At 39.1% G+C, this 23,721-nt stretch overlaps 3 protein-coding genes and 1 long non-coding RNA gene across 14 annotated transcripts in view; 1 reads left to right on the plus strand and 3 right to left on the minus strand.

Moving 5' to 3' along the window:
- Positions 1-3,487: 3,487 nt before the first annotated feature.
- LOC134666432 (proton-coupled zinc antiporter SLC30A9, mitochondrial) lies at positions 3,488-14,882 on the minus strand. Its single transcript, XM_063523592.1, has 12 exons — positions 14,297-14,882; positions 13,845-14,044; positions 12,927-12,999; positions 12,086-12,206; positions 11,696-11,834; positions 11,260-11,415; positions 8,723-8,834; positions 8,103-8,313; positions 7,529-7,646; positions 7,369-7,443; positions 6,916-7,029; positions 3,488-4,774 (listed from the first exon to the last, which is right to left on the minus strand). The coding sequence occupies exons 1-12, from the start codon at positions 14,661-14,663 to the stop codon at positions 4,730-4,732; spliced, it is 1,731 nt and encodes a 576-aa protein (XP_063379662.1). The 5' UTR covers positions 14,664-14,882; the 3' UTR covers positions 3,488-4,729.
- Positions 14,883-15,123: 241 nt separating this feature from the next.
- Positions 15,124-19,738, plus strand: LOC134666442 (uncharacterized). 2 transcript variants are annotated; one of them, XM_063523604.1, is made up of 2 exons: positions 15,124-15,598; positions 19,454-19,738. In XM_063523604.1, the coding sequence occupies exons 1-2, from the start codon at positions 15,298-15,300 to the stop codon at positions 19,588-19,590; spliced, it is 438 nt and encodes a 145-aa protein (XP_063379674.1). In that variant the 5' UTR covers positions 15,124-15,297; the 3' UTR covers positions 19,591-19,738. The 2 variants fall into 2 exon arrangements, with proteins under 2 accessions (XP_063379674.1, XP_063379675.1); XM_063523605.1 differs by lacking the exon at positions 19,454-19,738 and adding an exon at positions 19,226-19,366 and having other exon boundaries at positions 15,137-15,598.
- Positions 19,739-19,767: 29 nt separating this feature from the next.
- LOC134666421 (uncharacterized) overlaps positions 19,768-23,721 on the minus strand; it is a 41,698-nt gene continuing 37,744 nt past the window's right edge. For 8 of the 10 annotated variants that reach the window (XM_063523565.1, XM_063523563.1, XM_063523561.1 and 5 more), the window contains 2 exons: positions 21,130-22,291; positions 19,772-19,951 (listed from right to left, as the gene is read on the minus strand). In XM_063523565.1, coding sequence (XP_063379635.1) covers positions 19,928-19,951; positions 21,130-22,291 — 1,186 coding nt within the window. In that variant the 3' untranslated portion in view covers positions 19,772-19,927. Of the gene's footprint in view, positions 20,198-21,129; positions 22,292-23,721 lie in introns of all 10 variants that reach the window. The other 2 variants (XM_063523568.1, XM_063523569.1) reach the window with 2 other exon arrangements.
- LOC134666451 (uncharacterized) lies at positions 20,594-21,121 on the minus strand. Its single transcript, XR_010098507.1, has 2 exons — positions 20,941-21,121; positions 20,594-20,692 (listed from the first exon to the last, which is right to left on the minus strand). It is a non-coding gene; the product is annotated as an uncharacterized LOC134666451 (long non-coding RNA).

Raw genomic sequence — 23,721 nt, forward strand, 5'->3', positions numbered from 1 at the left:
TTGATTTTCTCAACCTATCTTTGAACAGCTTGTAAACACCAGGGCGCGGCAATCTCGAAGGAACGGCAAGGTTAACCTTTGCAAGCAGTTCTGGACAATCCACTCCTTTATGGTTTATTAGTTTGTAAAAAAACGTTAGATCAAGCATTTTTCTCCTACTATTTAGCGTTGAAACATTGAAGAACTTAAGACGCTGTTGGTACGACCGTAGTTTATGTCCATTACGCGATACAAACCCTAAATGAGTCAAAAAGCGTCTTTGTATTTTTTCTATGCGGTTCTTATGGACTTCGTAGATGGGTGACCATATCTGTGAGCAGTACTCTAGAACGCTTCTCACCAGGGCAAAATAAAGTATCTTTCTGGTACGAACGTGCTTAAAATGTATAGAGTTTCTTATCAAAAATCCTAACATTCGAGACGATTTCATTATGATACTATCATAGTGAGCGTTGAAGGTTAGTTTACTATCCATTATAACACCCAAATCACGTATGGTATTTACTTTTTGCAACTGCTCTCCATTTATGTTATACTTTGAATCTATAGTGTTTTTGTTACGTGTGTAGCTAATGTGGTAACATTTTTTAGGGTTTAGTTCCATTTTATTTTCTAAGCACCAGCTGTGCAGTCTGTTGATATCGCTTTGTAGAAGCAACCTATCTACATCAGTTTTTATGGGCCGCACTATTTTTAGGTCATCTGCGTACAGGTATGGTTCCGAGTATGAACAACAATTCACGATACTATTGATAAAGATCAGAAACAGCAAGGGGCCTAGGTGCGAACCTTGCGGTACCCCAGATGTGGCAAAAAACGGTTTAGATAATTCTCCGTTAATAGAAACATGGAGTTTTCGATTTGTTAGGTATGATTTGAACCACGCCAGTAAGGGGTCACCTACTCCACATTCAGAAAGTCTGCTCAACAAAATAGCGTGATTCACTCTGTCGAAAGCCTTGCTGAGATCAGTATATACCGCGTCTACCTGTACACGGTTATCTATGTGTTCAGCAAGCTTCTCAACAAAAGCTACCATATTCGAGTTGGTCGATCGCGACTGAATAAAACCATGTTGCTTGTCGGTTAACTGTTGTTTAAAATGAGCATATAGGTTTGGGTAAACCAGTGACTCAAATATCTTTGGGATAATGGATAAGATGGCTATGGGCCTATAGTTTTTAATATCAGTTTTTGGACCATCTTTATAAACGGGTACAATTTTGGTTTCCTTCCAAGTGGTTGGAAAAATGCCTGTTTCGAGAGATTTATTGAAGATGATTTTAAGTGGTATCAAAAGGGATTTTGCACATTTATTTATAAAAATAGGGGGAAGATGATCAGGCCCTGGGCCTTTAGACAAGTCTAGCGTTTTTATTTTAGAGAAGATCGTATCTTCCGCGATTGAAAAAATACCTAATGAGTTTGTCAAAGTTGAATCTCTTTGTATAGTGTTTGCATTTACCATATTGACATCAGGTGTTTTGTAAATAGATGAGAAATTTTTAGCAAATAATTCACAGATACTGGCACTATCCATAGCATGATCACTGCCTAGGTTCATTTTAGATGGTATCGTACTTTTATTTTTTCTTTTCTGCTTTATATATGACCAAAAATATTTGGGACTCTGGGCTATTTTATTTTCAAGATTCTTGCAATAATCGTTATAACAACTAATAATTCCGTCGTTACATCGTTTTTTAATTAAATTGAGACTAACCAAATCTAAGGGATTACGATATTTCTTATACCGTTGACGAATCTTATACTTTTCCTTAATTGTTCTTATAAGGCTTTTTGTAAACCACGGTGGGTATTTGTTTCCTTTTGGCTTACTTAAAGGAACAAACTTTTTAATAGCTAACTGTATCGTTTCGTAAAGTTTCTGCACCATCTCGTTAACATCACAACAGGATTCCATTATCTCCAACCAGTCAAATTCGTTAAGATATTTAATTATTTGTTCATAATTTGCTTTATAAAAGTTAGGCCTAGGGTGTGGACATGGTGACAAGGTACTTTCTTGATTTAAATTTATTAATATTTCTAGAGGAGGATGAAAATGGTCAACATTACTTAATGGATCATCACATTCTTCCACTGAGACTAGCCTAGTAGACAATATGAGATCTAATATTCTGTTTTTGCAGTTCCTTACGTAATTATATTGTTTAAGATCGCAAAAATCCATAAAATCGGTAAGAACATGTTTAATGCCACACGAGGAGTCAGCTACTGCCTGCAAATTCTGTGTGTCGGAGTTACTAGGTGTCCAATCAACAGTGGACAAGTTAAAATCGCCTAATATCACAACGTCGCTAAATGTTGATAAGCCCGCAGATGCCTTATCTACAAACTGTTCGAGATCAGCTAACTTCACAGGTGGTGGTAGATATACACAACAAATACACATTTTTGTTACATGGTTTTTGTTACGGGTCTCTATAACAATCCATAAATCCTCAGTGTGTGTGTCATATTCGTATAATCTGTATGATGTAATCTTTTTATGTATCGCTATCATCACACCACCACCTGTTTTTTTGGAAAAGGGACTGTTGACATTTCGAGCTCGGCGGTAAACAATATATCTATCATCAAATAATTCCGTATCGCTTATATTGTCCTGTAACCAGGTTTCCGTTATACATATAATATCGTACTCATTTACGGAAACTTTGCAATGAAAATCATGTATTTTAGTATTCAAACCTCTGGTATTTTGATAATAACAAGATAAAATAGTGAATTTTAACAAAAATATTCTAAATATCTTACATTAATTTAGGTTAAAAGAGAGAGTCTGGATTAATTATAATTTAAGAATTGAGTCCAAGTCCTTCAGAACTATAGCTGGTGAATTTTCATCTTTACGAAGAAAAACTCTTCCATTCCTCACCCAGACAAATTTATATTTTTTATCTTTTGCTGCCATTCTGGCAGCTCTATGTAAATCCCGGTTATATGGAGAAAGGTGCTCCGCGACATAAACTGCTTTCTTATCACCCCCAATACCAAGATGGCTCGTATTGAGCTAAAATAGTACTGCTAATCATGGTAACTCCAGGTTTAACCAGTTAACCCCGGGTTAGTGAATGGTGCAAGTGGACCTTAGTGCTGCATGCACCATTCCAATAACCCAGGGTTAACCGGTTAAACCGTTCACCCAGTATCAAATTGTACTGGCAACCATGGTAACTCCAGGGTTGACCGCGGTTAACCTCGGGTTAGTGAATGGTGTAAGTGGCCCTTACATGTAATTACTCCTGGGGTTTTGGTGAAAAATATAAAATAAAAACATGACTTGTCAACGATTTTACTCACATTTGCGTAGAATAACTGAACATACCTACACAAAATATACTTATATAAATATTTTAACTCATCACAAACTTACACAAGTACTCTAATAAATATCAAATACAACTAAATCACAGCAAATGGGTAATAGTCCAAATGTATTAACTATTAACACTTTCGCAACCGGGCAAAAAACGGCGCACTACCCCAGAAACCGGTCGTCTATATCTGCGTACAAAACAACCCGCTGGGCGGGTTGTCCGGCATCTGAGCAAACATTACGAGTGCCTACCACGCGGGTTCTCGGTAGTCAAAGTGCATCTCGAAATATCTGTGACTCGGGCTTGGACAGTAAGATACCTGTACAGACCTGCTGCGTGGTTTATTTCGGTAATAATTAACATATGTAACACCACACCAGCTCATAAAGGCTCTCTGTGCTGCTGGTGTGGTGAAAATTTGTTTAACTCAGTAGCCAAGTATGTCCTCGTGCCATGAAACACGCACAAGGCTCAATATTCAATTTTTCGAACCACTCGCTGCGCTCGTGGTTCAGTTTTAGAATTATCGCTTGCTTGGGTATCAATATTAGCGCGATGGGTCAAACAACAACTTTTCCTTGTAAATAAAGTAACTATTTCTTCTGGGTTAGAAATTACGCTCTCAAGTATGTACCTATATTGATTTATTATGCACATCTGATCTAAATTCAACTTTCGAATAGGGTAATTCGCCAGTAATTGGCCACTGTTAGTAATTGGCCACCCTAAACTAAAAATTAGGCGGCCAGTTGTTGGCGAATTACTCTATCTATTCTATAGATATCAAAGATTGATAAATTAATATTTTGTAGAGCGTTTAGCATCACTCGAGACTTATAGTGAAATAAGATCGTGATGTGAAAATACTCTACGCCAGTAGTTGTTATTTTCTGAAATGAGTTTTTGGGCTCAACTCCTAATCTGTTAACAAAAGGTATTGTATAGTATTGGTATCTCCGAATGAGGTTTTACTTGAATTGAACCATATAAATAGGATGGTAAAATTGCTTTTTAAATGGGCTTATTCCCGTTCACTTGTGACGGAATCTGTAGCAGTTAGTAACCGCTTGTTTTTTAACAGATTTGGTATAAGCCCAAAAAATCAGCTCGGAAAATTTTAACTATAGAATGATCCGTATTTTCTGTCTAAAACAATATTTGTCCCTTAACAAAAACTTATTTTAAGAACATTCCATATTTACAACTAATTATTTCAATGAGAAGTGTTTCCATCCGAGTTAGCTGATTACTTATACGTATCACAATACTGCCCCAGCACACATAACTGAGAATTTATGTATACTATACGAACTAATACGAATCCCCTAAAATATATAATTACATACAATATCTTCAGTTTTGCTGACGTAGGTATCTTCGCAAGATTAAAGTATCTCTAAGTCGCAATGCCGTACTTGTGGAAACTTTTTCTGAAATAAATAACGAGATTTTAGAGCATCGAAGTAAAAGTAGGTACTACAGTATATTTCCCATAGCTTGGGCACTGTGACAGTTGTCATCTCAATACCTACATTCTTCGAGCAACACGGAAGGGAGGCGGCATTCGCACTATTTCCCCTCTGCCGAGGTACAAGATTAGCGCGTCAATCTAATCTAGCGCGGGTAATAAAACTAGTTGCACTTGGATTTTTCACTAGACCGAGTCCAGACGCGCGCGTGAACACTGTTGCACAAAAATGCCTGTTTGCTCGGTTTTTTGCTATAAAAAGAGGTCGGGGACATCAAATTTACAAAAAGAAAGTGTTACATTTCACATGTAGTATTTTTTTTTTACATATCATACGTTTAATTACATTTAAACACAATTATTATATTTTAGTCTCAAGTAATTGTTGGATTTATCGATTTTGCTCGCTCAGTACAAATTGCGGATCGGTCGAGCGACAAATCCGACTTCTCATCTCTCAGAATACAATGACATACTTCAACGAAAATGTGTTAGTGTGCGTGTTGTGACACTAGTCACTCGTCCGTACACAAAAAGAGAACGAGGTTTGCAAGATTTGTCTTTGACGTGTGTCATTTTCTATGTATTTGTGTCGTCATTACAGAGGGCCTACCGCGAACCACGTTTGACGTGTTGCCTCCCTGTCACACTTACGTATGAATTTACAAGTGCCATAGAGAGGCAACACGTCGAACGTGGTTCGCGGTAGGGCCTCTGATTGGATTTTGTATGTAAGTGTGTGAGAAGTGCGACTGTGTGCACCTTCCCCCCGCGAAAAATGGCAGAAAGATTTGTACCGTGAGATATGGCTTGGGCCCCTCCCTTCCGACGTGTCGGAAGCCGGTGTTGCTCGAAGCCTACATTAATATTGCGTTTAAGCCCCCATTCCCACGACAGCTTTTTTAACGCGCGTTAAAAAAGCGCTTGAATCTGTCCGCACTTTAAATTCGATTTAACGGCCAAGGCTTAAAGTCCAAAATCCAACAACCTTGATAAAAGCGCCACCGCTGTCGTGTGAATACATACAAGTCGCCATCAGATATATCGGAGCGGCCAAGGTGTTCACAATATCTGAACACGCACTCTAATGCCTTGACAATAGAGGCGTGTTCAGATATTTGTGAACACCTTGGCTGCTCCGATATATCTGATGGCGACTGTATATGGCTATCCATTTGTGTCATTCAAACGCTTTTTTAACGCGCGTTGCATAAGCTGCCGTGCGAACGGGGCCTTAAGGTTTGAATTCGTATGGAGATATTGGAGATGACAGCTATCACCGTGCCCAAGCTATGAAAAATATTATAAGTAATAACGAATCACAACCTACACGGGCTTCTAGTATGCACCAAAGTGAGCTGAATGGCTGTTTGGTCACGGAAAAAAGCTGCCGATAAAAGTGAATTAGTTATTTGTACAACAAGAGATCAAAGTTTGATATTTCTTCGAGTGCTTATTTTGAGTCCCGTGCAAGCGAAAGATTCTATAATAGATTCACGAGCGTAGCGAGTGAATCTAATTTAGAATCTTGAGCGTAGTAAGGGATTCAAAAGCGCACGAGATGTAAATAACTTTGATCTCGTGTAGTACACAAAATTTTTCACCCTAAGCAGTGAGAACATACCTAGAGGGACAGAGATAATAGAACCCAAGTATATCGAACTTGTATTAGACCCCGCATGTTGAAATGACATTTGACTATAAAGGTCACTTGAATGTCATTTTGTCTCACTCAGTGAGCAAAATCGCATTTTGCTCACTGTTTTTAAGAAGCAAAGTACCCTTGTTCGGGCTGCAAGAGGTGAAAAAATATTTTTACATGACCATAAAAATTCCGATGGTTAATTTCTCCCCGTGTGGGCACCCCACAGTCATAGGTATAGTGGTACACACGCTCGACCACCCGTTTCCCTCTAATTAATATAGTTAGAAAAAGACCGGTAGTCTACCTTGCGCTCTAGATACTGCCGCAACGCTCGCTGTGCTACGCCTGGGGGCCTAGCCAAGATGACAATTGTTCGCATAGAAACAAAACGCCGTGTCTATCTTACTAATATGGAAGAGTAATAGAGATGTAGATATAATTAATTGTGTAATTCTTACCCTTAACTTGAGCTCTATTCGGTCAATTTCTCCGCCCAACATGTCTACTATATTCTCTCCGTGCTTCAACAAGAATGCTTCCACGTCGTCGATTGTCTGTATCTTCTTCATATCCTGAAATATTTAAGCGTTTCAAACATTAATTTCATTTATGCACAATATTCGTCAACGAGTACAGTTTTGACCTCGATAAGCTTTGTGAATAATATATTGTAGGCTTATGTTCTAGTTTCCTAGGATAGCGGTGCCGTCATATAGCGGCCGTCTCCATACAAATACTACGACATCCATATTTAGCCGTATTATTTAGTTTGTACGTGTCGCAGTGGCAACGACCGTCAGCATCATCGGTGTGACAGCAATATACAAAAGAGAGTCAATGTCCGAAGAAATTCATCGTGCTTGGCGTCCTCGCTTTATAACGAATTTTATTATAAGATTTATAATACTTACCTCTAATAACGCATTTAAGTCGTGCTTCTCTAAATAAGATCTTGTAAGTGCTCTGCCATCGAAATCCACTTCAGCCTATAATAAAATAAAAACAATTAATATTGCTTATAATTCATCATTATATTATAACTATTTCTGTATATTGATTTAATCAAATTACCTTGTATCGAATCAGATTGCTTCCTATATCGATGCCCTTGACGTCATGGATGGCGCGAATCATGAAATCTCTTTCTAAGACACTATTGATTTCGTCCAACTGTTCTTGCGGGATAGATCTGAAAGACACGTACTTAATGAATACACCGGCGAATTAACATTTTCTTGTTGTTATTCTGTCCCATCATCCAAGGGACAGCAGTAACACAGTTAATGCATGTTTGGTGAATTTAAATACTATAAAATCATGTTATTAATGAGTGACCCAGGAGAACGAAACTATCACAACAGGTGACAAGAGACAGTTGAACCACCCACATCAACGTAAAATGATTCTTCTGACAAGAATTTCGAGGCAGTAGTCTCACGGTGTCCGATTTACAGAGTCCAACAGACTATATATGCCGGCGGCACAGCCGGGCAACGGTTTGGCCATGTACTGCGAGATTTATCCTCCCTCTATATAAACCAAAACCAAAAACGGTGTTACACCATAAATCGTCTGATATAGACGAAAAGGCCTATGATGATGATCCTCCCTCTGTAGGCATGAGCTACATCACAGAGACAGGTACCTGCCGACCAGCGCGCCCACGTTGCTAAGTATAATAAAGGAGGCCACGCCGCCCAGGATGGTGCCGACGAGGATGCTGCCGACGGCGTCGGGCAGCGGGCTGCCCGTGTACTGCGAGATGGCCATGCACGACGCGGCCACCACCACGCCCGCCACGGCCGCCGTGTCCTCGAGCAGCACCACGTTCACCGACGGGTCCGAACTACGCATTACTGAAACGACATTATGCCCATTTAAACCCCATCCACTTAATTATTGCACTCTACTTAATGTCCCCAACGGTTGTGCTAGTAGCCACCGAAGTGTTCTACTATCCATCTTCTGGCTCCGTCATGAGATTAAAATCAAACCAAATACTTGATAATGGTATCCTACTGTTATACCTCATCAGGGACATAGGGCTCTCAGAAGGGACTTCCATTTTTCAGGGTCCGGCGCGGGCTCCTCTAGCTCCGCCCAGCCGAGGCCAACTGGTGCATCCTCCTTTTCCACTGTGCGCCTCCAGGTGGTAAGTACGTGGGCGACCTCGCCCCCTTTTTTCGGGAATTTTCCTAGTCAGCGTATGCTGGAATATGTGGTTGTTGTTACTGTACTAACATAGCGAGACAACTAAATACTTACTGTATTCATATAGCGGGGTGTCAGCTTCCTTCGCTCCTTTCCGCAAGGAGTTCAGAGCGACCATTAATGTCGCGCCTTCAGAAACTACTGCCCCGCCTAACACGAAGTAAGCCTGAAAGTAATTATTTTTAAATAGATTAGGACAATCTTATTTTTGTTTTGGCTCTCCTAAGCCCCCCCCCCCCCCCCCACATCTGGCGTCTTTCGAGCGTCGGCGTCTGTCGGCGTCGGTCCAGCGCTATGGAAAATAACGTCGCTGCGCAGTTGCGTCGACGTCGGCCATAGAATTGTAGACGCCGACGCTCGAAAGACGCCAGATGTGGGGGGTAGGGTGGAGTGAAAGTAACCAAAAATTTCTTTTTTCTTTTTTTCAAATTTCCTGTATCATTAATCGATGATCCTAAGTAAAACCTCTGTTCATACCAAAAATCAGACGTCTAGGACTTAATCTTCAGGTGGCGCACCTTGAAGGTAGTTTACAAAAATCTTTAATTTTTACGCTTTAAGTGGCTCCCACTATTCGAAGTCGATTCACGATTTAAGTTTATAAACGCGGTGTTTTTAATTGTATCGAAGTGTGATCTCGTATATGAATCGGTTTTATTTGAAGTAAATACAATTAATTGCTTGTGGCAAAGAAGTGAAAATTGAAAGTAAAGTGTTACAAAATGCCAAAAACTCGAAAAGATTTGAGGTGTCCTGTGTTTGGCGATCCACAAAAATTAAGTGGTAATATGTTGCCGACGTATAGTGATGTAATTAAATATTACTTATGGCACATAAACTATGTACTCGAGTTGAATAATGGAAAAGATCCTTCAGTCAAAGATATTTGTGAAATAATTGCTACCGATATCGAAAATATATGGGCTAAAGCATCTATCCCTACAATTGGTCATCAACAAGTTGTCGCAAGATTGATTGTGTATCACAACAAGTATAAAGGTGTAAAAAAACTGCGTAATGACTCCAAAAAACAAACCTTTTATGAAGATTCTCTGAAAAGTTATTTGATATCGCAACATGTAATGTATCCAGAGAAGTATGCAAATGTGTAACTAAAGTGCCTGTTGCTGAAGAATTATTCTTGCAAGACCAACGAACTGATCGCAAAATGTATATAGGGACTGTTGACAAGGTGATGACCCAATCTATCCAGCGAGGCGAAATTAGGAAGCGAAAGTATGATCAGTTTGTGCAAAAATCCATGTGTGCTCCTAGTACTTCTTCATCTGCTTCAAATATAATTTGGACGTCTGACAGTTCCAGCACTGACCTTGTCAACAGTCCCTATATACATTTTGCGATCAGTTCGTTGGTCTTGCAAGAATAATTCTCCAGCAACAGGCACTTTAGTTACACATTTGCATAGGTACTTCTCTGGATATACATTTACATGTTGCGATATCAAATAACTTTTCAGAGAATCTTCATAAACGGTTTGCTTTTTGGTGTCATTACGCAGTTTTTTTACACCTTTATACTTGTTGTAATACACAATCAATCTTGCGACAACTTGTTGATGACTAATTGTAGGGATAGATGCTTTAGCCCATATATTTTCGATATCGGTAGCAATTATTTCACAAATATATTTGACTGAAGGATCTTTTCCATTATTCAACTCGAGTAGATAGTTTATGTGCCATAAGTAATATTTAATCACATCACTATACGTCGGCAACATATTACCACTTAATTTTTCTGGATCGCCAAACACAGGACACCTCAAATCTTTTCTAGTTTTTGGCATTTTGTAACACTTTACTTTCAATTTTCACTTCTTCGCCACAAGCAATTAATTGTATTTACTTCGAATAAAACCGATTCATATATGAGATGACACTTCGATACAATTAAAAACACCGCGTTTATAAAGTTAAATCGTGAATCGACTTCGAATAGTGGGAGCCACTTAAGCGTAAAATTTAAAGTTTTTTGTAAACTACCTTCAAGGTGCGCCACCTGAAGATTAAGTCCTAGACGTCTGATTTTTGGTATGAACAAAGGTTTTACTTAGGATCATCGATTAATGATACAGGAAATTTGAAAAAAAGAAAAAAAAAATTTTGGCCACTTTCACTCCACCCTAGTGGGGGGGCCCTAAAGAGTTGACTTTGTTTCACATTCAACCTTATGCAACTCGATGCGAGATATACTCAGCACTCATAAAAAAAAGCGCTCACGCGCGGTGCGCGCGACTTGCAATCCGGAGTTCGCGGGTTCGAACCCCGGCTCGTGCCAATGAGTTTTTCGGAACTTATGAACCTACGAAATATCATTTGATATTTACCAATCGTTATTGGTTGAAGGAAAACATCATCGTGAGGAAACCGGACTAATCCCAATAAGGCCTAGTTTACCCTCTAATTGAAAGGTCAGCAGTCGCTTTTGTAAAAACTAGTTCCAATGCCAATTATTGGGATTAGTTGTCAAACGGACCCCAGGTTCCCATGAGCCGTGGCATCAACATGTCGGGACATGATATGTTGTCAATGAAACTATGTACAACATAGTAGTAATTTACAATATTTTACCCAATAAAAGTCATGGAGCGGCTGGGGGTCCAGTATTCCAGTGACGCCGTGGTAAAAGGACAGTCCGCTGCCCACGCAGAAGATACCCACTCCGGATATGAGCGACGACACGTACCGCATGTTGGTGTACCCGTACGGGTGGTCCGGATCGGCCATCTGCAAAATAGGTATACGGTAAACCTAAACCATAAGTACCGTGAGTCTAGATCGGAAACCCTTTTGACAGCAACGATTTCTTTATATATTTATCCACATATAATAAATTTGACTTTATATATTCTCTATTTTGAGGGCCTACCGAGACCCGAGACCACCGAAGTTTGCTAATTGCTTTTTCTTTTATTCCAATTAAGGCGTAATTAAACTGACAGAAAAAGAGTAATTAAATATGTGTAAGTACAAAACGCGAGAGTTAAGTAGGTAGGATATCACATGCCTGGACAGATTTATGTATTCCATAGGCCAGGATCAGTTGGTTGACCGTGTCGGCTAGCGAGTGGATGCACTCGGAGAACAGGCTGTGCGATCCAGTGTAGCACCATGCACACAGTTTGAACAAAAAGTTGCAACCGTTTCTGAAAATAAATGAAAACTACATTAATTTAAAAATATTTACTGGTTTAAACACTTTTTTAAAAGGTTATTTGATCGCGCGCCTAAAGCACTGTACGGCGAGTAACAGTACGCGACGCGCAACTAGCGTAACCGCTGCTCAAGCAGTTCATGCACTGTTAGTGCTTGAAAATGGAGACCAAGTCTCTCCAAAACATGTCGCGTGAGTGACTAAAAATACACGGGTGAAACCGTAAAATTAGTTGACACTTACATTCCAATTGCGGTCAGCACCACACGGCCGGATCGAGTCTTCAATCCGGATTCCTCATCATCTTTTTTATGGCTCATTTCCCTCCTATAATTCCTTAATCGCCTTTTGACAGTAAATACATCTGTTAAAAATATTTTGAAACTGAAACTTTGCTTATTGTTAAATATTGGGAATTTTTATATTATCTCTACTTAGAATCATGAGCATTTTCCATTTTTACTGTAAAAAAAATTACCCTTACCGTAAAAAAAATGGGCAAAAAAAATTTATTGAAATTTTGGGGACGAGTGGAAATAATATAAAAATTCCAAAATCTAAAATGCAAGATCCCCATCTTGCATTTTAGATTTTGGAATTTTGCAACTTAAAAAAAATGCCCTACTAGGTCCAATATTCGTCTGCATGGGATGATGATGATGATTGATAAAAACTATCCTATGTAAGGTCATAAGATAGTTTTTAGCAAGGAAGGCCGTCTGCCTCAAGCTATTTAGAACTTCTTAACTATAAAGTATGGAGATAGTTTGAGCCTTCACAGTCAGAGTTACTTTCTCATAGAGTTGTTATTGCTACTTCAGAGGATGACAAGAGGGTGAGATGCTTTATTGATAATTATGTGGTACAGTCACCTGCAATAATATGTTACACAACGAAGGCCGCAAAAATATCTGACACGATCTTATATTTGTAGAGCCATAAGAGCGCGTCACATATTTTTACGACCTTCGATGAGTAACATATTATTGCAGGTGACCATACTAATAAATAAAATGTAACTACATCTATGCTGTCAAAGTCCAGTTAGAGGCTGAATGAATCAATCATTTATCTGCTAGCATACCTTGTTCGTATCTTCTCCTATCTAATTCTCTTCTTAGTAACTCTTTATCCAGTGCTTCCTTTGAACCCCAAACCTAAATGTAAACAAGCACATTAAAAAAATATATATAATAATGTTCCAACATTTAATGTTACACGTGGTAAATAAAGAACATGTAAATGTTGGGTTTCAGGGTAACTTACATTAGTGCCAAACAATATGTGCCATTTGCCAGAGAGCTTGACACATAAAATGATGGGAACAACGGAATCTAAGTTACCTATTCACCACCACATACCACATCAGCATTTGTCGTTTTTGAGCTTTTTTGTGATGCCGACCATTCTATAGCGGTCGGCAACAAGCGGCCCGCGAGTCTCCTGGCTATTTTGTATGTAATATTGTCAAACAACAATGTCTGATAAAATCACACATATTCACAAAAGTGGGGCCCGCAGCAACCTCTTTAACTACTATGTGGCCCTTGGCTGCTAAAAGGTTGCCGACCGCTGCTGTAGTTTAATGTTATTTTCACCCATATTTCAGTGTACAAATAAGAACCATTTATGTCCATGACTCTAGATTAGTCTTTGCATTGTACAGAAGTAGTGCATAATTATTTTCCTTCATATTTTCACAGAAACATACAAACATGTCTTGCTATTTCGGTCAGTCTCAGTACAAAAAGTAATGTTGACTGAATTAGCATGACAAATACAAACATTTCTAAGTAAGAAGGAAAACAATTATGCACTACATCTGTAAGAGATGTTGTCTGGAAGAGATTGCTCTTTAGCGATAAGCCCGCCTGATGTTTACCTATGTCTTCATGTATTATTTGTGTTTCCATGTACTTGTATTGTGTTATTGAAAGCACAGTTTAAAGTTCTCTCATATTTCGTTATTTTCTTACTCCTCATAAAAACAAGAAATGCTCACCTCAATAGCCTTTGCTTCAACATCCTTTCTGTAATACACAGTTATGGGTGGTTCTGCCTCATATGGAGATCTCCTCAATACCTTCGGGAGAGACTCTAGGTCTGATTGCTTCAACAAGTATTCCGTCATGGCTCTCATGGGTGTTATAAAGTTACGTTCAGTATATGAAGCAGAAAAATCTATCAGGAGTCGTTTTTTTACTGGAACACACAGATATATAAAAAAAATGTTTACATAGGATTGTTATGTTCATGTAAGTGATGTTTGCTTGAAATGTTATTTTTTTTGTACAATCATCAGCAATAGTATCTTACACAACTAGGACCGCAAAAATATATGACGCGCTCTTATTGCGCTCCAAATAAGAACGTGTCACATATTTTTGCGGCCCTAGTTGTGTAAGATACTATTGCTGATGACTGTACTTGAAATAATATATTAATGTTAATCACCAGGTGGAGGAGCAGTCTCCTTAGATACTTGAGCTTGGGCCTTCTGTATAGTGACTTTAGTAACAGTACTATCTTCACCTATTTCAGCTTTCACGCTTATATTTCCTTGAGGTTTCTGTACTATAAGTTTTTGTGATTTTTGATTATTTCCACCTTGGATTATTACATCTTTCTTCGGTTCGCTTTTATCGTAGAAACGAAAAGAAGTAGTGAAATATCTTGCCGACCTCCTAGTTTCAGCTGGCAAAGTCCTTGCATCATAGCGTAAAGATCCAGCACAGAATGTGTGTACATGTTTAAAATTAGTACACTGTCTACCAAGTTTTCTATAAAATGATTTAACAGTAAATGAAGATAGTAAAACCATCTTCAAAGTTAGATGCGACTAATATTTTGATGATAACAAATACGATAGAGCTGCTACTGACTGTAATACAATTTGATGGACTGCATGATTCAACTGTAAGAGTATTAAATGAATATTACTTGGATTATAGTACAATTAAATCCAAAATGAATTAACGATAATTATTATATACTCCTCCAAATTGCAAAATACCGATGATTACGGACGAAAAATCACGTATACTCAATTTGACAGCATAGCTGTCAAAAGACAAGCAAAAGCCTCTACAGACCTTCAAACAAATGGCATGCGATTTTATTGATTCTGTCCCTCATCCTCACAGACGGACGCATATTAGCTCGTCTGTGCTCGTCTATAGGATCTTACATCTATGACGCTTCCTCTGTCTATGGTTTGTCTTGACAGTTTTGACACTTCACTGTTTCTTGTTTCCCCCCTATCCCTCTATACTTCACCTCACTTCTTACCAAGACCACGCCACGCCTAGTCGTTTAGTTTTAGTAGTTACTTGATTATTCTTATATTTTATTTGTTTGCGTTACTGAAGTACTTCAGTTTGAAGATCAATCGAAGAAAACGAAATTGACATCGTTTGATTAAGAAGTATATCACCAATACAAAGCTTACGAATAAAATGCCGGCCAGCGGCTTCGATTTGTATAACATGCAAGACGCCAGAAATAATTTTGATGCAATGCGACCTACTCCGATTTGTACTGATGCCAATCAGTTTATGGGACAATGTCAGAATATACACATATCGACGAATTGCTACTACGGATACCATGAGCCGAAACGACCACAAATTGAAGCGGCACCCGATTGCGAAATGGTAGAGGCCCCGCGTGATGATGCAAATTCACCGCCACCCAACCACGGTAGAAAACGCAGCGCAGACGCCGGCAATCACCATCAAATCAAGCGACCCCGACCAGGTAGGTTTCTTTTTAATTGACTCGAGGAATCTCTTTGAATTGATAATAAAGCTTTAGTACAAGGTTATTAGTAAACAACTAAACAATGTTAAGACGCTCAATTTTACTACAAAGTATGCATCAATCCAAGGAGGTTTCTGTTTACGTTAATATTTTATTTATAATGTATACCAACACGAATTACTGTTGTATTACATTTTACTATAACAATTTATGTTCCGACCTCATCTGTTACATTTAAACAATGCAGCAGGTTGTTGTTTGTCACCATTTATTTCAAGTGGGAAGTCTCTGCATTTCTTGTCATTGTTGGTGGCACTTACATAAGTATTCATTTTATAAATTGACGGTATTTGTTGCAATTTCAAACCCACTTTCTTTACATTATACTTTTGCCTTACTTGAACCAAGCATGGTTTGTCGGGTGATTTGTGGATACGCTTAATACACCTGTTGCATTGACAAATTGTATTGTGTAGTTATACTTATTTAAATATTTTGTTTGGCAGGCATTACTTTATACTTACACTGTATAGTTAGAATTTTTATAAAGGTGACCAAATATTGAATAGCTCCTCCCGCCATTGGGAAAACATAAAAAATTGTAACTATACACAGTATGTTAGATATAAGGGTATTTCTGAAGATTTCTGAACTGTATATTTTACAAGTAATGCTGCCATTCATCCAGATTTTTAGTAGTTGGAGCCTATATTGGCCTAATTTTTAAAAGTGGGTTACATCTGGACTGTTATTGTGTCAGCACAATCTGTATGAACAGTTTTATGTTTGTGAAAAGCTGTTATTAAACGCGAATAGCTGCTCCACCAATGGGTCATGACTCATGACCCATAGTTTGGGAAATGCTGCACTAGTATGTATATTTGTATAATTGTAAAAACTAGTGTCTTTAGCTATTACTTGTTGTTATTATGAGAAATGTGCTGTTGGCTTGAGAATATTAATTATGCATTGTTTAATGTGTACCATTATCATCACATGTAACTGAACTGACTACTTGAAATCTTGTCTGCAATGAAATTAATTGAGTTGTACTTTTGATCAGTTATGGTAATATGTGAAAATTCAGTTAACTTTATCCTCTAGCGTCCCACAATCCTATTACTAGCATAAATCTGAATTTTTATTTATTTATTTATATAGCCTTTTATTTCCACAAATTTTTACATTTTACATTACAAATTACTTAAGATTAGTTTTAATTATTTGTGGTCCCTGTTAGGGTAAAAGCCTCCTCCAAGCTTTGCCATGTTACTCAATTTTAAGTGGTATCCATCCAGTCCCTTCCCGCTGCCTCCACAATGTCGCCAGCCCAAGGTTCTTCTTTATCAGGAATCCCACTCCATGAAGTCCCACCGTCCCGTCGTCTTTTCTATAGCTACATTCAGCTCCAATAATCTTGTTGTTGCTAGTGACCTCACATTGTAAGCGCATATTTTTAAACTGCGGCTTCTCTTAGATTTACTTTTGCTCGGAGGGTATTGATCTAGTTCCCCACGGTGACCAGCCATGTTTTTTCAATTTGAATCATTGTTATTAAACGGAACACAGAATTGGGTTTATTTTGTTAATAAAATTCTTTTTTTTCGTTTTGTTTTTCAAATGCCAATTTTTCTTGTAATATGGCAGTCCTGCTAGAGGTTAAGGGATTGTGTATGACTAGAATGTATATATAGAGTGTGTATATAGAGTGTATAGTTATCAGAGGCAATGGCCTGCCCTTGGAGGTTTAATTTACCAAGCAAATACGTAGCTAAATTTTAAATTATTAGCAATATTCCATACCCAAGCCTAGGATAGGCCAAGGCATTTGTTTAACCAAGAAAAATAATGGAGGTGGTATAACTCCTCAGGCTTCAGTCCGGGCACATTCCGTCAAGCATAAAGCACCTCATGAATATTTCTGTATCACCCAGCATATCACATCACTGGTAAACTGGTAAACTAGAAGATGTCCAACATGTTCTGATGGAATGTGTCTGCACAAGGGGCTGCATAATGACATGAACATGACTTATCTGCACTCCACAAAGGTGTTTGTAATATCATTCTGGCATCGTCACTATCTGACTAAGCCAGGATGATGTGCAAACTATATTTAATAATAATGTAGGTAGTAGTTATAATAATAGAATAAGTATAAATAATAATAGAACAATGTTGTATGATCCAATAACAGGAGTGACATCATCACTTCCTGAGGAAACTCGTTTGTTTCCCCATTAAAGGTAAAAAAAAAGTTAATATTTAAACATAGGGTACATCGCCAATTACTAGCCACCCCCCAATTACTGGCCACTTAATTTGATTTCTATTTATAGGTGAACAAAGTTCATTTTAGTATATAAGGTACGAAAATCCAATTATTAGCCAGTTTTCAATTACTGGCCACCTATTCCAAAAATGAATTCTATTTACAGATAAATAAAACTCATTTTCAGTATAAGGAAAATGGCCAGTAACTGAAATTTATCCACAACCCACTCGTTCAATAACTGGCCGCCTCTTACAAAAATGAGTTCTATTCACCTATACACAGAATTCATTTTAGTATAGGTGGCCAGTAATTGAAAACTGGCTAATAATTGGCGATGTACCCTACTTACAATTTAGCATAACAGGGTGATTTTATAATCACAATTTTAAATTGTGTGGCATAATTACATGCATAATTATTACATTAATATGAAGAAAAATTCTCGAATATAATTTGAATTATCATTGTATTCAAATCCATAGATTTCCGTATCTTTCCTTATTTAAAGATTTAATTAAATTGTATATACAATTATATACTTAATTTCAATTTCAGTACTGATAAAGTCATTATTTGTAAGTCTCCATCTGCCTGCCAAACAAAGAGTCCACAAGTCATCTGTTTCTTTAATGATAAACATTGACATAGGTACTCAATAGATTGTGAAGAAATCGTCAGTATTGTAGGTTAATCAGAATGACGAGTATATTCTATATGTACTATCTGTTAGCCTGTTTAATGACTGTCAAGGTTTAATTTAAATGCAAATTTTTCCAGTTATATACCTAACATTCATACATTTTAATCTGTAAGTCATTTTTGGATAATTAACCCTTGGAGCACCCTACTGTCACATGTGTGATGGTAACTAGTATAGGAGTTCCATACTATGGTAATTCTGGGGCGGTCCACGGGTTAAAGGCTTACAAAGCAGATTATTTAATCTGATTTAAAATAAATCAGATTAAATAATCTGCTCTAATCAATCTAATAATCTAATCTAATATTAAGCTCGCTCCATCGTAGGCCACGTCTACGCCTCGGCTAGTCTGTGGCCATGAGTAAACCCATGCATAATAAAAAAAAAAAAAAAAATGTGTTTCTAGAATTCCATCATTGCAAAAATAAATATAGTCAGAATTTAGAATGCTACCAATGTATTTAAAATCCAGCTAAAAGAGAAAAGATGATTTACTCTACTCATACTTTACAAATTTGCATTTAAATAACTAAAATAACATATGAAGTGCTTATTAAGACGTGTAGTTGAAATCGCAACAAAGCTGGATTTGGAGACTACCTGCTGATGCACCTGTGGCACAGTGTGATGAAGTCCGACTTTATTTCAGAGGGTATGGGGCCATCAACTTCCAACTACAACCCATGCTTACTGCGTCCAACCCACAACAACCCAGACATATCTCGTTGTCTCATGGTCCATATGATCTAATCTCCACCAACTCTACCAAATTGTCAACAACCTGGACAACTATTGATCTAATCTCTACCAACTCTACCAAATTATCAACAACCTGGAAAACAAATATCTAATTCAGAAATATTAATTCTATCTGCAGAGATGCAAAGAGAGAAAAACAATGAACCTGAGACAAATGAGAACATGAAAATGGACAGAAGTAAAGAAGAACTGTTGGAGACCTTATATTGGAATATACATGGAGGGAACATTATTGATTTATTGCAGTGTTTGTGAAATGTACAAGTGGAATAGTGTGATATTTTTAGTATTAGTTCATAAGTGACTGGGACACTAACTTTAAAAATATAAGTAGTTAAGGTTTTTTCTCATGGATGCATTGATTTAAATTTTAAGTTTTTCGTAATAAATTCAAAAGGGAAAAGTGAGGCTTTTATTTAAAAAATAATAAACAAAAGGTTTATTTGTAAATGATGGTTTATTGTTCTAAACATTCAATACTTTTGAAAATACTTGCATATTCTAAAATTATAGATAATTATAAAAAAATAATATTAAATAAATGGATAGATTCAAGTCTAACGTTACACGCGATAAAAACACAATCGGAAATTCAACGGGATGCTCGACATTTAATCTGAAAAAGAAGAAATATTATTAATTTCCATTTGTTTCATCTTTCTGTTTCAGATGGAGTGTGAAGATCTAATCTTGTGATATTTAATTTCAGGGCCACTCAAACTCGAAGCGAACTGTGAAGTTTGCAGTTTGGGTGTTTGCTCCGTCCTTACATTATATTAACATCACCTTTCTGTTTTTCAGATGACTCTCCCAAATGCAGCCTTGTTGGCGCGCGATCGAGCCCGACCCATTCTGCATCAGCCTTTAATATAAATACATCAAACTGTTACGTACTTCACTTGACGTACAGATTTATTTTAAGTGTATAACGGCGTACAACTAAATGTTATTGTAGATTTAACTTCAAACTTTCCATGCGACTGTGATATTATGTACCTGATATTTGTTAATACAACATTCATACTAAGATAATGTTGTTTTTTTTCTTCATCAAATTACGTTATACCCTTCCAGATGATTCATCATTTCACCAATTAAATTCTTCAATGTAAACATTACAGATTACAGGCTCGCACTGTGAGCCGGATACAGATGAGATGAGCAATTCATTAAAATTTGTTATATTTAAAACACACAAGTTACATAAATGTGACACATGCAAAGTTAATAAATCATAGTAAAGTGAAAATGCATCTCATCGTTTCACGTAGGTCAGTTTATTATTTAACGATTACATAGTTTTAACATGTGTACAGTGGGGAAGCGATAAATAGGAGTAGGTACCTATACTGAAAATCTTAATTCAAGACCAAAAAAAGTAAGACAATGTTGCCACTTTTTATTAGCGCGCGTTTTGTATTTATGAAAAATAAGTAAATAAAAGTACTTTTATAAACCGTAAGAGTAATATTACTAATAAATAAATTATCTCAGCGTGTTTATTTATAAAAAGGAATTTACTATTTTACAAACAAATTATTGCAGTGGCAACATTGTCATACTTTTTTTGGTCTTGAATTACGATTTCCAGTTTAGAAATATGACAGAACTGCACACGGTATTCGTGACGAAAGACAGTCTTCGCAAGGTTACTATAAAATAGATATAAACAATGTTAATCGAGTATACGTAGAGTGGTCGGTAATATTCGATAAAGATAGTAGCTTAGTTCTCGCTTCTATTAGCACAATTGATTAAAGGAAGGCACCTACAGTAGAGCACCTGTTGTATTACCTCTGCGGGCGCGGCCTCCTCCGTGTCGACGACGTCGGGCAGCGCGTCGGCCGCCTCGCGCGCCTCGCACGACTGGTCCGCCTCGGCCAGGTCGCCGTTGTGCATCTCCGAGCAGTCGAGCAGGTCCACCTTGTCCTCCCGGCCGCGCGGGCTCGCCTCGCCCGGCTCCGCGTCCACGTCCACGTGCACGTGCGCCGGCCACATGTCGTAGGGGCAGGCGTGCAGCGCGGGCTCGCTCGCGCCGTACACGTTCAGCGCGCCCGCCACGTCCTGCAGCGCCGCGCCCGCGTCCCCGTCCCCGCCGCCGCCGCCGGCCATCACCAGCGGCAGGCTCTCGATAATGTCGTTCGATACGCTGCAGACGGTCGTACCCTCGTATTTAGAGAGGAACTCGAGCAGCCTCTTCTTAGATATCTGGGGTCGTCGACCGTCGAGGCCCCCGTTTAGAACGTGCGTCGCGAGCGAGTCCAGCAGCTCGGGGGTGCATATTTCTTCACTTTTTAGTAGTAGAAAGCGAACAATATTGTTGTCGAAGGGGGGGGCGGTCGAACCCCCGGCCCGCGCGGAGGGGGCGCGGTCGGCCTCGGCGGCCGGCCCGGCCTCCTCGCGGGCCCGCTCGCCCGGCCGGCCCTCCGGCGCGGCCCCGTACTGGGCCAGGACGCCCCGAATGGACCGGAGCACCCTCTGCCGCAGCGGGTCCGAGCTGATCAGCTGCAGCTCCTTGAACAGCTGAATGAGGAAGTCGGGGTGGGACTCGTTGACGCCGATGAGCGTCGTCACCTCGGAGTAGACGTTCTCCCGGAGGAGATCGAAGAGCTTCGAGGTCGCCTTGTCGGCGACGTCGCGGCGGGCGGAGGCCAGGTTGGGGTTGTCGGGCGGGGGCGGGTCGGCGGCGGCGGGCGCGGCGCGCGAGTTCTTGGCGGGCAGCTTGGAGCAGGACTTGCGCTTGTCGGCGGCGTGCAGGTTGTTGGCGTGCGGCTCGGCGTGGTGCAGGTTGAGCACGTCGGGCGCGGCGCGGCGCGGCGGCGGCGGCGGCGCGCGGCGCAGCGCGTTGTGGCTGCGCGACGCCAGCGGCCCGGGCGCCGCGCCCGCCGCCGGCCCGCCCAGGTGCCCGTCCGCGTTGCTCTTGCAGTTCGCCGACAGCAGGTTCTGCCGCGAGTAGCTGGAAACGTAGAGAGCTAGAGGACCATCCGGTGCAGGGGACAATTATGAGTGGGTTTTTAGTTTAGGTATAGCAAAATACAACACTCGAGAGCGAGAGACGCCTTTGTGCAATATATGTACCTAATTAAGGCAACGTGTAGCTGGCAAAAGTGGCAAGTAAAAGTGTTTCCCTCTAAAAAGAACAAGCAGTCTAAGGCTGCCTTTCCACCGAGGCAGAAATGAGAGAAAACGTGCGGAAACCAAAACAACGGCATCGATTGTAAACCAGCGGAGCGGGGAAAGGAACCGAGTCGGCCAAATATTGTAAAGTTGTATCCAGACGAGACAATTTTTCCAATCCCAATTGATGAAATTCTCCGATCGAACAGGGCCGCGCGGACGCAAATACCAATTTGATTCCCCGATCACATCAGCAGGTGCGGACACAAAAATGCCAATTTTCATAGTAGAATGCAAATTGGTGATTTAATTAGTGTACGTGTGGATGCTAGATGAGATTGACCAATTATTTTCCTGAACAAATCGACTGATTTCGTCAGTCCCGCCTGGATACCCCATTATTAGTACATTATTGTCGAGGCTCGGAAGTAGCTACTTGCAGGCTGAGGATTCGTTTTAAACGGACGACCTAGGGAGTCCGTTTAATTGAATCCGAAGCCAGCAAGTAGCCTTCCAGCCGAGTCATATATAGTGCTTTTCTCAAAAATTGTGCAAGAAATACAAATATCATAGAAATATTTTACAAAAGCAACGTTCTTGCATGTATATTTTGACAGAAAAAAGCCCTTGCCGCCTTTTTATTTTTTTAATAAAAAAAATAGAATATTTTTCTGCCAAATACACGCCAACCTATTTGAGACATCTAAATAGTTGCGGTACTAATCATCTGTTTGGCTGTTTAATGGGCCTGTGCCTTCATTTCATATGGTCATATCAACTTTTAAAAAGTTTGGAACTCGACAAATAATGGAATTTGTATGCAACATTGCAGTCCCAAAATCGAGACTGCAATGTTTTTAACTTTTTAATTTATGACTAACCATAAACTACGCGCTTCGCGACCTATTTTTTAGATGGCAAAGTCGACTTTGCCGTCCATTTTTGAGAAAAAATAGTTAGTCTTATAGTATTTTCAAACTGGAAAGGTACGCTGGTAGGTACGGTACGTAATTTATAGATATAAAATAAAAGAAAAAAATTAATTTTGGGAACCTTGGGAGATACATTTTACCTTGGATTGACAAAGCCACTCGATGTAGAAGGAACCCACCATCAATTACAATGTCACTACCAGCAAGGTTGTTGTGGATCAGACATTGGTGAAAAGAAATCGGATTTTAACACAATTTTACCCAAAAAAAATTAATACAAATTCATATTAAGGTATTTTTCGAAACCTCAGATTTCAATTTATATCATGATTAAAGC

Source organism: Cydia fagiglandana, chromosome 8, assembly GCF_963556715.1.
Source record: "Cydia fagiglandana chromosome 8, ilCydFagi1.1, whole genome shotgun sequence".
NCBI classification, from domain to species: domain Eukaryota; kingdom Metazoa; phylum Arthropoda; class Insecta; order Lepidoptera; family Tortricidae; genus Cydia; species Cydia fagiglandana.